Genomic DNA, 15,677 nt, shown 5'->3' with positions numbered 1-15,677 from the left:
TCAACATTTGACCTTCTGAAGGTCACATAAAAAAATTATAAAGTACCATTTTGGACGCAAAATTTCTCGCTCTTTCCAAATCCGGTGTCGAAAATAGGACTTTCCATTTAAAAAAATCAATGTCACCTTCAAATAACCTTGAACATTGACTTCAAGGTCAGAACCAATAATGCACAATTATTGCCCCCTTTGTCCTGAACAACTTTTGTTTGAAACATTTTTCTCTAAAACATTTACTTTTCAAAATATTTCGGGTGGGGGATTAAAATGGGACACCCTGTATATGTCAATTTCCATCGTGACGCTTATTTATTATATTTATACCTTTATTTGATTGAATTTTGTTATAAAATATATATACGTACTATATATGCATGTTTATTCAATTTATACGTCACATGTAGTATGCATATACAGGGTGTCCCTGAGCATGTGCTCACTCATTTGTAAAAAGGTAGAGCGCAGTAAATTAAATAAAGAAATCCTATTTTATGTAACGATTTTTGTAATAACAATCGAAATATTAATTATTGAAATCGGACGAATGAGAGAAGCGCTCGAGCGCTCGAGCTATAGCACGGCCCACCGTGTCAGACATTGCATGCCGGCACGCGGCGGGAGGAGGGACAGCGCGCCAAACAATGCCAGAAATGAGACGCGAGATGCGAGTCTTGACGCGATGCAATGAAACGTGAGAATGGCGATAGCGGTAACCACGGGTAGCGGCGCGCTGTCCCTCCTCCCGCTGCGTGCCGGCAGGCAATGTCTGACACGGTGGGCCGTGCTATAGCTCGAGCGCTCGAGCGCTTCTCTCATTCGTCCGATTTCAATAATTAATATTTCGATTGTTATTACAAAAATCATTACATATAACAAGATTTCTTTATTTAATTTACTGCGCTCTACCTTTTTATAAATGAGTGAGCACATGCTCAGGGACACCCTGTATATGGGGATATTTTTGGACATGTTAATATATATATGTCAATTTCCATCGTGACGCTTATTTATTATATTTATACCTTTATTTTATTGAATTTTGTTATAAAATATATATGCGTATGTGCATGTTTATTCAATTTATACGTCACATATAGTATGCATATATATGGGGATATTTTTGGACATGTTAATACCCAGCAAACACAGAGATGTAATATATATCTCTCAGAGTTATAACATTATATATCACAAGTAACATAGTTACATAATAAGTAAAATACATGTATGTTACATGTACTGCTAAATGTCAGCAACAAAAGTACTTCTCTGATATATCAGAGATATATATCACTGAACTTTAAATATTATATTTATGTTATATAATCATACCACTATATCACATAACAAATATATTTCAGTTACGGAACATTAGGTAACATATATATTTCAAATGCATAACAATGTATAAATGTGTTACATATAGTTTACTCATATGTAAGGCGCACAATAGAGAAAATACTAGGAATAAATATTAATTAAATATTAGAAGTAAGAATTATTTTAAAATAATAAATTCGAAAAAATGTGATATACAAATACAAATTCGAATATAAAAGGCTCTTACTAGTTTATTAGCCCTTACTATAATCCTTTATAGCCGAATTTATATTTTTATATCAGAAAAATTTTTTCGATTTTATTATTTTAAAATATAATTCTTACTCATTATATTTTCTCTATTGTGCGCCTTACATATGAACAAAATGTATGTTGTTACACATTTACACATAGTTATATATATGCATTTGAAATGTTTATGTTACTTAATGTATATCCACATTGCGTGTTTATTAGGAATTAATAGGTATCATTTAGAGGATTAGCCATATTGTAATGTTATTTTATTCTTAAGTTATTTTTTATATTTTTGGCAAATATTATATAACAGAAATTACATAAATAATTAAAAAATGTATTAAAATCTTATATTAATGTATAGTAATTATATATCACAAGTATATATTTATTTTTTATAAATATTTAACATACATACACTTGAGAAAAAAAGGATAAAATAAAATTTCAAAGATAAATAATAATTTTACAATGTCATGCTGAATATCAAAATATAGTCTGAAGTATCATGAAATTTAACCTACATCATATATATATTTCAGCATTTGCTAAAAAACAAAATTTATTATTTTAGTACTATAAAATTAAAAAAAAATATGCACTCTTGTATATAAATATAAATATATATGTGTGTGTGTGTGTGTATGTATATAATATATATAAATAAAATAAAGTAATATTTTTTATAAATTCTATAGCAATGGCAAAAATTATTCAAGTTACTAGTCATAAATGCATGTGTAAGTGATGTGTACATGTGTGATATGTATATGTAAGATTTGATTTGTTGTGTACTACATTTGTACACACTGCACTTTTTTTTACATTGCACATTTTTCACAGCATTTGAACTCATATTGTTACTTATAAGATAATTATATTAAGAAAAATATTTGAAAATCAATTTTCATTATTTATTTTAATTTTCTTTGTTATCACCTGCGTCTGCTTCATGTCTATATTTTTGTTCTCTTGAAAGCCTTAATTTGCTAAGACGGAACCATTCACTCGCTGCCTTTTGAAAATGTATTTCTTGAAAATTGTAATGCGTTGACAATACTGCATCTTAAAATATTTGTATAAGCAAAAAAATAATATTCACATAAATAAAATATATTTGAAATCAATTGAATAAGCAAATGGAAGTACTTACTTTGAATTACTGTTATTAGTGAAAGATCACAAATCTTGAAATTGTTTCGTTGGCCTAACCAACTGCACTTTGTACCAAGGTGATTTGTAAAAATTCTTTTGAATATTGCTTTTACGTTGTCTGTTCCGTTTGCACCACCAATACGTTTGACATACATTATCTGAAAATATTTATTAATTTTAACTACTAAAGCATTTTTGTAATATACAATAACTGCTTTCGCGACAGAATCAAATTGATCCAGAATAAATAGAAAATTCAATGATATTTCAGATTTGACCAATCACAACGCAGGCTCATTTTATTCTGGATCATTTTGATTCTGTCGCAAAAGCAGCTAATATATCCAAATAACATACAAATGCTTTTTTAACATTCTCGTTTTCCATAGATTGATCAAAATGAATCAATTGATCAATTGTTTTTATAGGCAATTGATCTTGTATTATTTGTACTTCCTCTCCATCGGAATCATTTTTTTTCTTTCTATTCTCGAGACATTTCAGTCGGATATCAATACTTTTTACGTACATTTTTATTAACGTACATTCTTGTAGAATTCTTTGTACTTTGTCTGCAATATATATAAAAACATGCAAATATATAATAATATATAAAAAGGTAAAATGTAAATATTAATGTAAATATTAATGTAAATATTTGGAAGTTTTTTCTTACTGTAGGTATTTGAGCTGGCATCCGTGACTGGTTTTTGAATACCAGAGGTAACTTCTCTATTTGGACGAATTGGTTCTAAATCACACACACACACACATGCAAACATAATAATATATAAATAAATATATAATACATAATAACATATAAATAACATATATACATACACCATGCAAATATATATATATATATATATATATATATATATATGTATGTATAAGAAATAAAACATACGTTCTATTTCAAAAGCTGGTGGTGTATATGTTGAATTAGACGCTATTACAACAGGAATCTCGTTCAATGTTATGACATTGCTATTCTGATTGTTTTCATTAACTAGTACATCTGTACAAGAAAATTCTCCATTGCAAATATCTGTTGTTGAAGAAGACAGAATAGAGTCCGGTAGCTTGTCATGTGATACATTAAGTGTTGAAATTTTGTAATTTTGCTTAATCACATTACTTTTCTTATTTAATTGTGGAGGAGGCTTATAACCTGTAATAAAATATTAATATTTAGAAGAAAATTATTTTAGTATTACGTATTATATAACTTTCACTTCTCTATTGTGTTGTAAAATTGTATTTATTTTTATTATTTGAAAAAGTATGCTATAAAATAAAATTTCATCATGACTAAAATTTAATAATTTTGTTATTACTATTTTTAAATGGAACAAACATAATTTCTTTTCTTGTTACATTTTGATTCTAAATCTTCAGAACTTTCACTGTTGTCGCTGGTCAAAAGCTTTCTTTTTTTTTTTCGCTGACCTTTCCCACGAAAAACATTCTCTTCAGTAGAAGTGCAGTTGCTGTTTTCGGCTTTTTTTCTTGCCAGTTGCACAGTTCCTATTGAACATAATAATTTATTTTACGAGAGAATTTATAATTTCTATTTCTATTTCTCAATAAAGAATAATTTCAGTTAAGCATAGGAAAATTTACTATAATAGTTTGCACAATTATTCATAACAGTAAAATATATACCATAAAATCCTTCAACCTCTACGTCATAAATTTCCCATGTTGTTGGATCAGGTGTTACGCTGTAATTAATATATTGTGATACATTTTTAACTTTGGGCCACCAGCATTTATTTTTTTCTTCAGTGAGCCATGATGATGGTATCTCTGAGTAATCATTGCTTTTTATAAAATGCACTACAGCATAGGAAACCATATTTCTTCTTATATTTTCTATAGCATGCCACAAACATAAATTCCAAAATTTCTATATTAGTGTGCATATTTTAGTGTGAATAATGATAATAAGTATATTATATTAATAAGTGTATTATATATTAATAAAAATTATGTATAAAAAGCAATATTACAAGATCTCCAGATTCTGTTTCAATAACGACATTCTTTTCACGCACTTGATTTATATTTACTGAATTGATAGCAAACATGTCAGTTTTAGATATCAGAAGAATAGATAAATTGATAGAGTTACAAGGCGTATTAAAGAAAGATTTCCATTTTGTAACACATTTACCAGAGAAGGAAATATGATTTTGATATAAAATTTTTTCCACAAAGATTACTGATCCATCATGTAGAAAACAACAATTGTCAAATTCTTTTGTAGATAAACTAAATCCTGCAAATTCTATTTTCTCGATCATGTCATTTTGTGCATGTTTAAAATGAATAATGGGATATACTTTTATTTCATTTTTTTTTACTATTTGTGCTGTTTCATGTAATCTGTTGAATACTTGTTCTAAATAATTTTTTCCTATATGTATTTTACTCTTTAATTTATATAAATAATTTTCAAATTTAAATGCACTAAATGAATCTAATGGACCAAACAAGGCCACATCATTTGAAAGATGTATAAGATTGTGTACATTATATGAAATGTGTTGCACACCATATAATTCACCATAATTTTTTACAAAATAAATTAATAATTCCTGTGCATATGATCGGTGACTAATACACATATGTGTATGACAAAGTATTCTAATTGATACACTTAAGCATAGAAAATGTTCATAAACACGTTTTGACAAAACATCTTTTAATAATACTGGTCCTGTATAAAGTATAAACAAACGGAACTCCGTAGCTTTCCATCTATCGATTTCAAATAAGCTTCGAGGGTATCTAGTGAATTCTAATGGTATAAATTTTTTCATATTTTTGTATGTATCTGAAGTACTTTGTAGTAAGTGTGATTTTATTCGAACATGCATTTTGCCTCGTACCCAGAATTGCAATAATCTTTTCATAATTCCTAAGCATACTAAATGCATGTAATCCAAGGGTAATTGCGATACCAAACCGATGCCTGTATTTTCAAGAATAGATGATATACGATGATGCTCAGGTTGCATTCTGTTTTTAAATGACATATCTGTTCGAAGAGAGCATTTGTACTCTAGAAAAACAACCCTATTTTCAATAAAGTCACCTTCGCATATATATTTTGTACAGCCAAAATATCCTGTATGATTTTTTATTCCAGCGATAAAAGCTCTTGCTGGTGCATCGCACACAAAAGCATTTATTTTTACAGGAATAAGTTTATCATCTATAAATATACCACACTGATTCTTTATAAGCAACATATCTAAAACTAATGGCTGTAAGAAAATATTTACATTTTCTGGTTTTTTGGTACCATAATAAATTCCAACTGTGAATGGCTCAGTATACAAGGCATTATCCACTAGAGCAGCTAAAATAGGCCAAAATTGCCCAGAAGAACTTTTGGATACAGGTAATCCATCTATATTAAAATTTAAACATATTTCTTGCGGTAAATTAACATAATGTTTGTATATAGAAGCTCTGATGCCTTTTTCTAAACCAAAATGTATATATTTGCCCTCTTCGAAAATATGTGTAATATTCGACTGTATATTTCGTGGTGTTTTCATTAAAGATCTGACATCTTTTGGCAAACTTTTATGATGTTCGTACTTTTTCAAAATTTTTAGAAGATCATTTGCTGCTGCATGACTTATATTATATTTTAAAATCCAAAAACGTATATCATATGTAATATCATGTGTCGAATCATTTTGCATTTTTACGGTAAAATTTTCGTCGCTTTCGATATCACTTAACGATTCGAAATTACTGTAATCACTTTTAGATTCAATACCATCATTATTAAGATTCGGTATAAAAGCAGCATCATTATTAACAATACTATTTGTCGATGCATTTAATAATTCACTGCATCTTGTGAGGTTAACCTCTTCATTTGTTAGGTTAACAATACGTCTACGCTGTTGGCGAACTGATAAATCACAAAAATCTTTTCTTTTCGACATTTTTACGCACTTTAAGATTATTATTATTAGTATAGTATAATAAGTTATTTAAAATTTATATTTTACCTCAGATATATTTTGCAATCATGTGCGCGATACTTGTGAATAACTTTTAATGCGACACTACGACTGCACAAACGCACAATTCGTTCTATCACGTTCAATTTAAATATCACTTATATATATCAGCTACAAATACGATACATATCGTTACACAGTTAATGATACGTATCAAATAGTAGTACATTTACGTATTTTTTATATGCTATTTTTACATATATGAAATGTATTAAACAGAACACATTTATGTGTCATATACATAAATTAGTTACATATCAATGATACTTCCCAGATACTTTCTGGTTATATAACAAGAAATATCAGTTACATGTGTGTTTGCTGGGTATATATATGTCAATTTCCATCGTGACGTTTATTTATTATATTTATACCTTTATTTTATTGAATTTTATTATAAAATATATATGCGTATATGCATGTTTATTCAATTTATACGTCACATGTAGTATGTATATATATATATATATATATATATATATATATATATATATATAAAGGTATATGATGCTGGATAATAGTGTAATATTAATAGAAAATACTTTGTTAATGCTTAATTATAAAAGAGAAGTCGATGTATTAATTTGGTTTGCACTCATGCGAGCGCGAATTTAGATCTTCCCTCTGCCTTTAGGTCGGGTGAGGATGTTGAAAAATTCCAATGGAGATAACGCGACGTGCTGGACTTGGCCTTGCACGTTTGTTCGACTCGTAGAGTTACACGCATAATATTTTTCGTACAATATTATCCGTAAGTACGCATATTATTTCTCTATTTTTCTCGTGGTTTCACGTTTTATTTTCTCTGACTTAATGATATATGTATATTATGCATGGTAGAGCTTGCTGTTATTATATTCATTGTTATAATTTTTATTTTTAATAAAATTTTGAATTTTGATTCTATGTTTTGAGTGTCATTTCACACGTTATGCACCTGGGCTTTATTCATTTCCTGGAAGATTTTAGTCTTACATTATTAAATTTGCATATGTTCATATGCACGTGTATATATATATATATATATATATATATATATATATATATATATATACACGTATAAGAGTGCTCATATGCAAATGTGCGTGCATTTTACAATTGTGTATATATTCATATCGTGTTTTATATTCATGGTAGCTATAGGTGTCTATCCTTAATATTATTATTTCATTAATTCAGGTGATACTTTTGCCAGGGGGGTACCCGCTGAATAGGAACACGAATATAGGGTGTCCATATATTTTCGTCATATGAAGACTTACTAGTAAGTAATGTTCTGACATAAATATACTTATAGGGTTTGATATTATGAATTTTTGTCATTAAAGTACTTGAAAAAGGGGAATTATTATATGTGATGTTTTTTTAATATGAAATGTTAATATTTTATAAGACTTGGTACATGCATTCATGTATAAGAGAGTATGATCGTAAATGTTCGTAGTTGATTTTTGATGATGTCCATTGGTCTTATTCTGATTTTTAAATTATTTTAGTCTAAATTTTTCTGTTATTTTGGTCCATTTATGCTAGTTAGTTTTTCTTCCTTTTCATTGGCTCATGTGTATATGCCTTAAGCATATAGATGTTATCCATTACGTTATACTTAATGTTTTGCAATTTTATAAAATATTGGCATCCTCCTGCTAAAATTTATTATTCTTATGACCAAATATTATTTTATATTAATTTTTCAGGTATTCAGGAGGGGGTCACGTGACTTCGTCATATAAGGTATTCTTATTCGATTTTCAGGTAAGATCAATTTAAATTATTATTTGTGTCATGGGCCGCTAATATTTGGTTAAATTTCGTTACTAGCTTATTATAAGTGAATATTTTATTTGTTAAAATTTTATTATTCATTTATTATTGGTTATATAAGAGTGGATACACATATATATATACATATATATATATATATAATTATTCGGATTATTTTGTAGAATCTGACGCTAGATTTTTATTATCAAAATTTTGTTCCTGAAATTTTTTAATCATTAGCATTTTTATTAAAATTATGGTCTAGGACTATATATTCATTTTTATTTGTTTTCAGGTGTCAACAGGTTCAACAAGAAAAACAAGCAGTGCTGAATGGTCAACATTGAAATGTCGATGGTCAAGGATATGTTATTATTTTTAAGGGTAGGTTTTATTAAAATTTATGCAAATTCATTATTATTATTATTATTATTTGTATTTAAGTCATTTCAATTTTAATCATTGTGAATTATTAGTACTATAAAATTTATTAGTTTTATCAATTGTTAAATTCTGGTTATCATCTTACGTTTTTATTTATAATTTTGTCTTTACAGGTTTATAGGATATTCGTTAAATATTCATTGTTTATTGGGAATTATTATATATCTCTTATAATTATTCGATGGGACATTATATTATTGTAAAATATTTTAACATTTATTATTCTTGTATTTGTTATGTTGTCCTTTTGACGATATTCAGTAGAATATTAATAATTTTGATTTTAATAATATTATTTAGAGGGAGAGTTCGTTTGATATTTATACAATTTTATTTTGTATTTCGATTATTAGTATCGTGCATTAAATTTTTACGTGCATATTATTTAATGTGTAGCTATTATTTATTTGGTTTTATGATTTGCAGGTTACACTAAGAGCAGTATATCGACGGTCAGTGAAGAATAAATATTATAAAATATTATCGTCGTGAGGGGTTACATCTATATATCCAATAGGTTGGAATTATTGTTCCCGTGATGTGTATGAGAGCATTTTCAGCCAAATTTGGACGTACTTTTTTTGATGAATTAGTCGATTAGTGCGTTGATCTACTTGGTAATGGTATCATGATTATATCATTTTTATAATTCTATTGTAAAAGATATCGAAGTTACAACACTTTCGTTTGATTAATTTGATTGCTAGCATCACATTTATACTTCTGACGAGTAGAAATTGTTATTTTAGAACTATATACGGGAACATATTAAAACGTGTACTTATCTTGATGAATTAATCGTTTAGTGCGTTGATCTACTTGGTAATGGTATCACAATTATGCCCTTAGTATATCTCTATTGTAAAAGATATCGAAGTTACAAATATCTTAAATTTTTATTCATGAATTTGCTTTCAAAATTTTGTCGCTAGAATAGTCACTGGAAAAGTTACTAGAAGGTTACTAGATTTTTATCGTTAACTTTTGTTTGTTTAATGAATTATTCTAACAAAGTCTGCATTAAGTATTGGCTTTATTTTGTGTTAATTGTTTTATTTCTTTTACAGGTTACCGGATGGGAGCGTACATATATCTATATACGGGGAAGAGGGTCGATGGATGAACATTCTTACGTCAAAAATCATAGGGGTTATTTCACTGCATATTTTCATATATATGTATATACATATATATTCATTTTGTTAAGGCATCGGTATTATAAGGATTTTTGATTATATGCATTTTAAATAGTACTGTTATAAGACGTACTTATTAATATTATATTATTATATTACTAACAACGTTAAAATATTTAATTGTCATATGTTTAATTATTTAAAGGTGATTGCATTGTTTTTGTGATTATATAATACGCTTTACCTGTCATGTCTTGTGCATATTAATTGTTTGATCAATTCTGTCGAGTAATTGTTAAATAAGTTGTCAATTTGTTGCTAAAAATTGGTTATTAAATTTTATCGTTAATATTTGATTTTCCTAATTATGTTTTATTATTGATATTTCGTTAAAATTTTGAGATTCGTTAACTAATTAATTTTCTCTTTCAGATGCAGGACTACCGCGATTTTAATTTTAAGCGACACTTGGATTGGTTGGCACCGAGAGGGGTGATCATTCAAAATGACTCACATCGCGGGCTTTTATATAGATCTCGATTGTTAGTATTATTTTAGAGGTAATTAAGGAATACGAGATTTAAATTGTACTATTAACTGACAAGAATGTATACAAGTATAGGTATCAAAATTTAATATTGATTCATATGTCTTAAGATATTAATTTTATAAACGGCATACAATAAGATTTTATAAATGTTGATACTTTTGCTTTATATAGATGAAATATTGAGTTATCATTAATCATATAATAATTTTAAATTTTGATTAATGCATTGAGATTTCGATTGTTCATATATCAAAACGATTTTATACAATTTATTACAATTCATTTAAGAATACGGTTGCTAAAAATACTCTTTATTAAGTTCTCATTGTTCAAGGCATTAGTTTCTCAAAGAAGTGTTATTTCTATCTTAATTTATTCGCGATATCCATGTAGGATAAAAAATCGTCGTGTTTAATACATGTATATGTATGTGTATTAATTATTTTAATTTTTCTTCTACAGGTTTTTAGAGAATATATATATATATATATATATATATATATATATATACTCATTGGGGAAGGAAGGCTTATAAATCATTTCACATTTATATTTTGATAATCATAAAGAAATTATATAGGTAAGCGTTAATGTTTCCCTTTGTTTTATTATTTTACGTATTTATACATGTTAACCTATTGGTTCTTTTGTTAATTTTTAGGCATTAATTTTTTTGATATTATAAGGGATCTTTTATGTATTAATTATGTGCATTTAATTCATTCTAATATGGCGGTTAATTATTATTGTTAGTAATTTGCTTTACGCGTACTTACTTGTAATTGGATTATGAGATATATGTATGTGTCTAATTTATATATTATTAAAATTCATGTCCTTGGTTATTGGTTTGGACGTTCGTCATGAAATAATTTAATATTAATGTATAACGTTAAATTGAGGATTTTTATATTTTAATTTTATCTTGGAGTGTCATTATTCTCTTTGATTATTTTATAGGAAATTGTATATAGACTTTTTATTAATTACGATTGTTCTTTTCCAGGTTTCTAATGGTGAGAATCTACATATGAGGGAGGGTCTACGTAGAGAAAAGAGAGATGTTTCAAACAACTAATTTGTGCTACGAGATTCCAGCGATATATAAGCATAAACGTTCTTATTATTATATTTCTGTTTATTCTTTTGGTTCAACAAAATGTTTTATAAATTGATTTATTTCATTGAAAAATTCTTGTTAATTCCTGGTTAATACATAATGTATTTATTTAATAAATTCTGTATGTCATGAAGAATAGTTAGGGGACTTTTATTTATCCGACAGTCCAAGCAGAGGCAGATATAGATTTTAATTTTATTTAATTTATTCTCTTGAATTTTAAGTTATTATATTTATAAATTTTGTTGATGATTATCAGGTACATTTTGTTGTTCTGTTTTGTGTATCTATGTGTATGTCTTGTTTAGTAATTAGGTTAGTAGGATTAATATAGTGATTTTATTTCATTATATATATATGTGTGTTAATAGAATTAATTATAATCAAATATATGTATAGTATATGTATATTTTGAGTAAGGTATAATTTGAGTAATATTTAAGTCTTATAGTTCTCCTAAATAGTAATGGAGATGTTAGACACAAAATTTAAGATATATATATATATAAGAGGCGGTATTTATGCATATTTAAAAATGTAATCTTATTTTAACAAATCTGTTGGTCGTGGTATTAAAGTTTATTATTAAAAGTGTCATATATGAGTTATAATTTTTTCTTTTGAACATATTGTACGTTTATTCTCTGTTATTTATTCGTAATGTAATGAGTACGTATCTAAGTGGCTTTATATGAATATATATATATATACAGGGTCTACCAAAAGTGTGGAAACCCCTAAATATCTCGGAAAATATACGTTTTACAGAAAAGTGTTTCCAACAAAAGTTGTAGGGTTTAAGAAGATCTATATACTGATTCTATCAGTTTGACCTTGGATGGCGTCGTCAAGGTCAGGTCAAGGTCACATTGACTTTTTTAAATGACACCCCCTACATTTGATTGCATATTCTTATAGCTTAATTCAAGAGCTTTCCAAAACACTATAATAATGTTCATTTTTATTAAGTACTTTGCGAGTTATGAGGGTTGAATGATAGAGTAGCGCCGGTATTAACATTATCCAAGGTGTACTACATGGAGGTTACTCGCTCGGATTTGCATCTGTTGTGTGTGTGATCCAGCTAACTAAGGCAAGATCTTTTCTACATTCTACCAAAGATTAGCATATTGTCAGGAAGTAAATGGCAGCCACTTTCAGCATTTACTTTAACACATTGAAACACATTTGCAATCGTTTGGTGCAACCTAACCTGATCTCTGTATACACGCACCGCACGCACGCACACGCACACATTTCGAACAATTATTATGATAAATGAGCATCCACAAATTTATTTACTGTTTACTATGTCGATTGCTTTCCAGGTCTTTAAATGCTCGATTGTAATTTGGTTGGGTCTTTGCTTTTGCTGACTGGATCCACGACCGATCTTGCCTTAGTTAGCTGGATCACACACACAACAGATGCAAATCCGAGCGAGTAACCTCCATGTAGTACACCTTGGATAATATTAATACCGGCGCTACTCTATCATTCAACCCTCATAACTCGCAAAGTACTTAATAAAAATGAACATTATTATAGTGTTTTGGAAAGCTCTTGAATTAAGCTATAAGAATATGCAATCAAATGTAGGGGGTGTCATTTAAAAAAGTCAATGTGACCTTGACCTGACCTTGACGACGCCATCCAAGGTCAAACTGATAGAATCAGTATATAGATCTTCTTAAACCCTACAACTTTTGTTGGAAACACTTTTCTGTAAAACGTATATTTTCCGAGATATTTAGGGGTTTCCACACTTTTGGTAGACCCTGTATATATAAGTATATAAAAATTAATTATCGCTCTGCTTAATAGTTATTATATCGCTAAAGGAAATTGTATTCTTACAGTTTTCGGAATAACATATGAGAAAGCGGCTTGTTTTACTTCTAGGAATGATCACGACGGATGTGCTCAAGGAATTCATTGCACGCTCTACAGTGATCTTTTATTCAAGAGGTGTTTTGATTCTGACAATGTTTTATTCTTTAAAGAATTTCGTTTGGGCGACTTTTATGTTAGCACGTATATATATATTTATATGTTGCTTGTGAAAGTTAATTTTGGCAACTTATAACGCATAATTACTGAATCATATTTAATAATCATCGTATAAAGTTAATAATTATTGTATAAAATCATGGGATTATTAATATTATTAATTATTTGTTAAAATTCGTAATATATATATATATATATTTTCGTGCACTGATATATGTTAATTTTGTCGCAGCGGTTGTTTATTATATCTCTACCTTTATTTTATTAAATTTTGTTGCAAAATATGTGTGCATATGGATGTACTTATTAGTTCACATGTCACATATAGTATGCATATATATATAAAGGTGTATATTTTTGTATGTTAATATATGTTAATTTTCGTCGTGACGATTATTTATTACATTTCTACTTTTATTTTATTGAATTTCGTTATAAAATATATACGCGTATGTATACATGTATTCAGTTCACATATAGTATGCATATATATATAAAGGTGTATATTTTTGTATGTTAATATATGTTAATTTTCGTCATGACGATTATTTATTACGTTTCTACTTTTATTTTATTGAATTTTACTACAGAATATATATGCGTATGTATACATGTATTCAGTTCATATAGCCACGTATATATGTATATATATGTATATGATGCTTGATAATAGTATAATATTAATGGAAAATATTTCGTTAATGCTTAATTATAAAAGAAAAGTCGATGTATTAATTTGGTACGCACTCATGCGAGCGCGAATTTAGATCTTCCCTCTGCCTTTAGGTCGGGCGAGGATGTTGAAAAATTCCAATGGAGATAACGCGATGTGCTGGACTTGGCCTTGCACGCTTGTTCGACTCGTAGAGTTACACGCATAATATTCTTTGTGCAATATTATTCGTAAGTACACATATTGTTTCTCTATCTTTCTCGTGTTTTCACGTTTCATTTTCTTTGACTTAACAGTATATGTATATTATGCATAGTAAGAGGTTGCTGATATTATATTCATTGTTATAATTCTTTATTTTTATTTAATAAAATTTTTGAATTTTGATTCTATGTTTTGAGTGTCATTTTACACATTATGCACCTGGGCTCTATTCATTTCTTGGAAGATTTTGGTCTTGCATTATTAAATTTGCATATGTTCATATGCACGTGGATATATATATATATATATATATATGTATGTCCAGGGGCAGTTTTCGGGACATTTTTATACCACTTGATTTTATTATTTCATATTATGCAGAACATTAATATAAACCCAATGGTAGCATATTTTCTTTTTATATGCCATACTTTTTTTAGCCAATTTAATTTTGTATGGAAAGGCAGTTTTCAGGACTTTTCTTTTATTTTGTATATATTACATTACAATTAAACAAAATCACTTTTCATGAATGGAAATACATTTAAGAAGGAAAAACTAATAATTCCAATTGTAAGAAATTGAATTTAATACAGATAAACGGCAAAAAAAGAATAATGTCCTGAAATATACCTTTTGACATATCTATGACTTTATATAAATAGGCAGTTTCCAGAACCTTTCTTTTATTGTATATGAATCTCATTACAATTGAACAAATTGCTTTTCATTAATAGAAATTTGTTTAAAAACAAAAACCTAATAATTCCTAGTGCAATAAATAATATTTAGTATTTTTCAATGGCAAAAATACAATGATGTCCTGAAATATGCCTTTTATAGCAATATAACTTTATGTAAATTCGCATTTTCCAGGACATTATAATATTTTTAATATTTATTGTTATGGTTGAATTATCTGTAAAGATTCTTTTATAACTAATTAATCAAAGTAATAATAATTATTTTTATAAAGTAATAATAACTAATTAAAGTA

The 15,677-nt window shown here is 27.6% G+C and overlaps 1 protein-coding gene across 1 annotated transcript; it reads right to left on the bottom strand.

The window, feature by feature from the left end:
- Positions 1-2,757: 2,757 nt before the first annotated feature.
- LOC112638486 lies at positions 2,758-6,818 on the bottom strand. Its single transcript, XM_025410317.1, has 6 exons — positions 6,768-6,818; positions 4,399-4,608; positions 4,111-4,260; positions 3,641-3,904; positions 3,410-3,484; positions 2,758-2,891 (listed from the first exon to the last, which is right to left on the bottom strand). The coding sequence occupies exons 2-6, from the start codon at positions 4,589-4,591 to the stop codon at positions 2,758-2,760; spliced, it is 816 nt and encodes a 271-aa protein (XP_025266102.1). The 5' UTR covers positions 4,592-4,608; positions 6,768-6,818.
- Between the last annotated feature and the right edge of the window lie 8,859 nt (positions 6,819-15,677).

The sequence above is a fragment of the Camponotus floridanus genome, unplaced genomic scaffold, assembly GCF_003227725.1.
Source record: "Camponotus floridanus strain SB8 unplaced genomic scaffold, Cflo_v7.5 scaffold309, whole genome shotgun sequence".
Classification (NCBI taxonomy): Eukaryota; Metazoa; Arthropoda; class Insecta; order Hymenoptera; family Formicidae; genus Camponotus; species Camponotus floridanus.
This window is presented reverse-complemented; position numbering and strand designations above follow the sequence as displayed.

Coding starts and splice junctions, on each gene's coding strand:
- LOC112638486 (XM_025410317.1), bottom strand. CDS start 4,591: ATGGTTTCCTATGCTGTAGTGCATTTTATAAAAAGCAATGATTACTCA. Junction 4,261..4,398: donor AGAGGTTGAAGGATTTTATG/GTATATATTTTA, acceptor TATGTTCAATAG/GAACTGTGCAACTGGCAAGA. Junction 3,485..3,640: donor ACCAGCTTTTGAAATAGAAC/GTATGTTTTATT, acceptor TGTGTGATTTAG/AACCAATTCGTCCAAATAGA.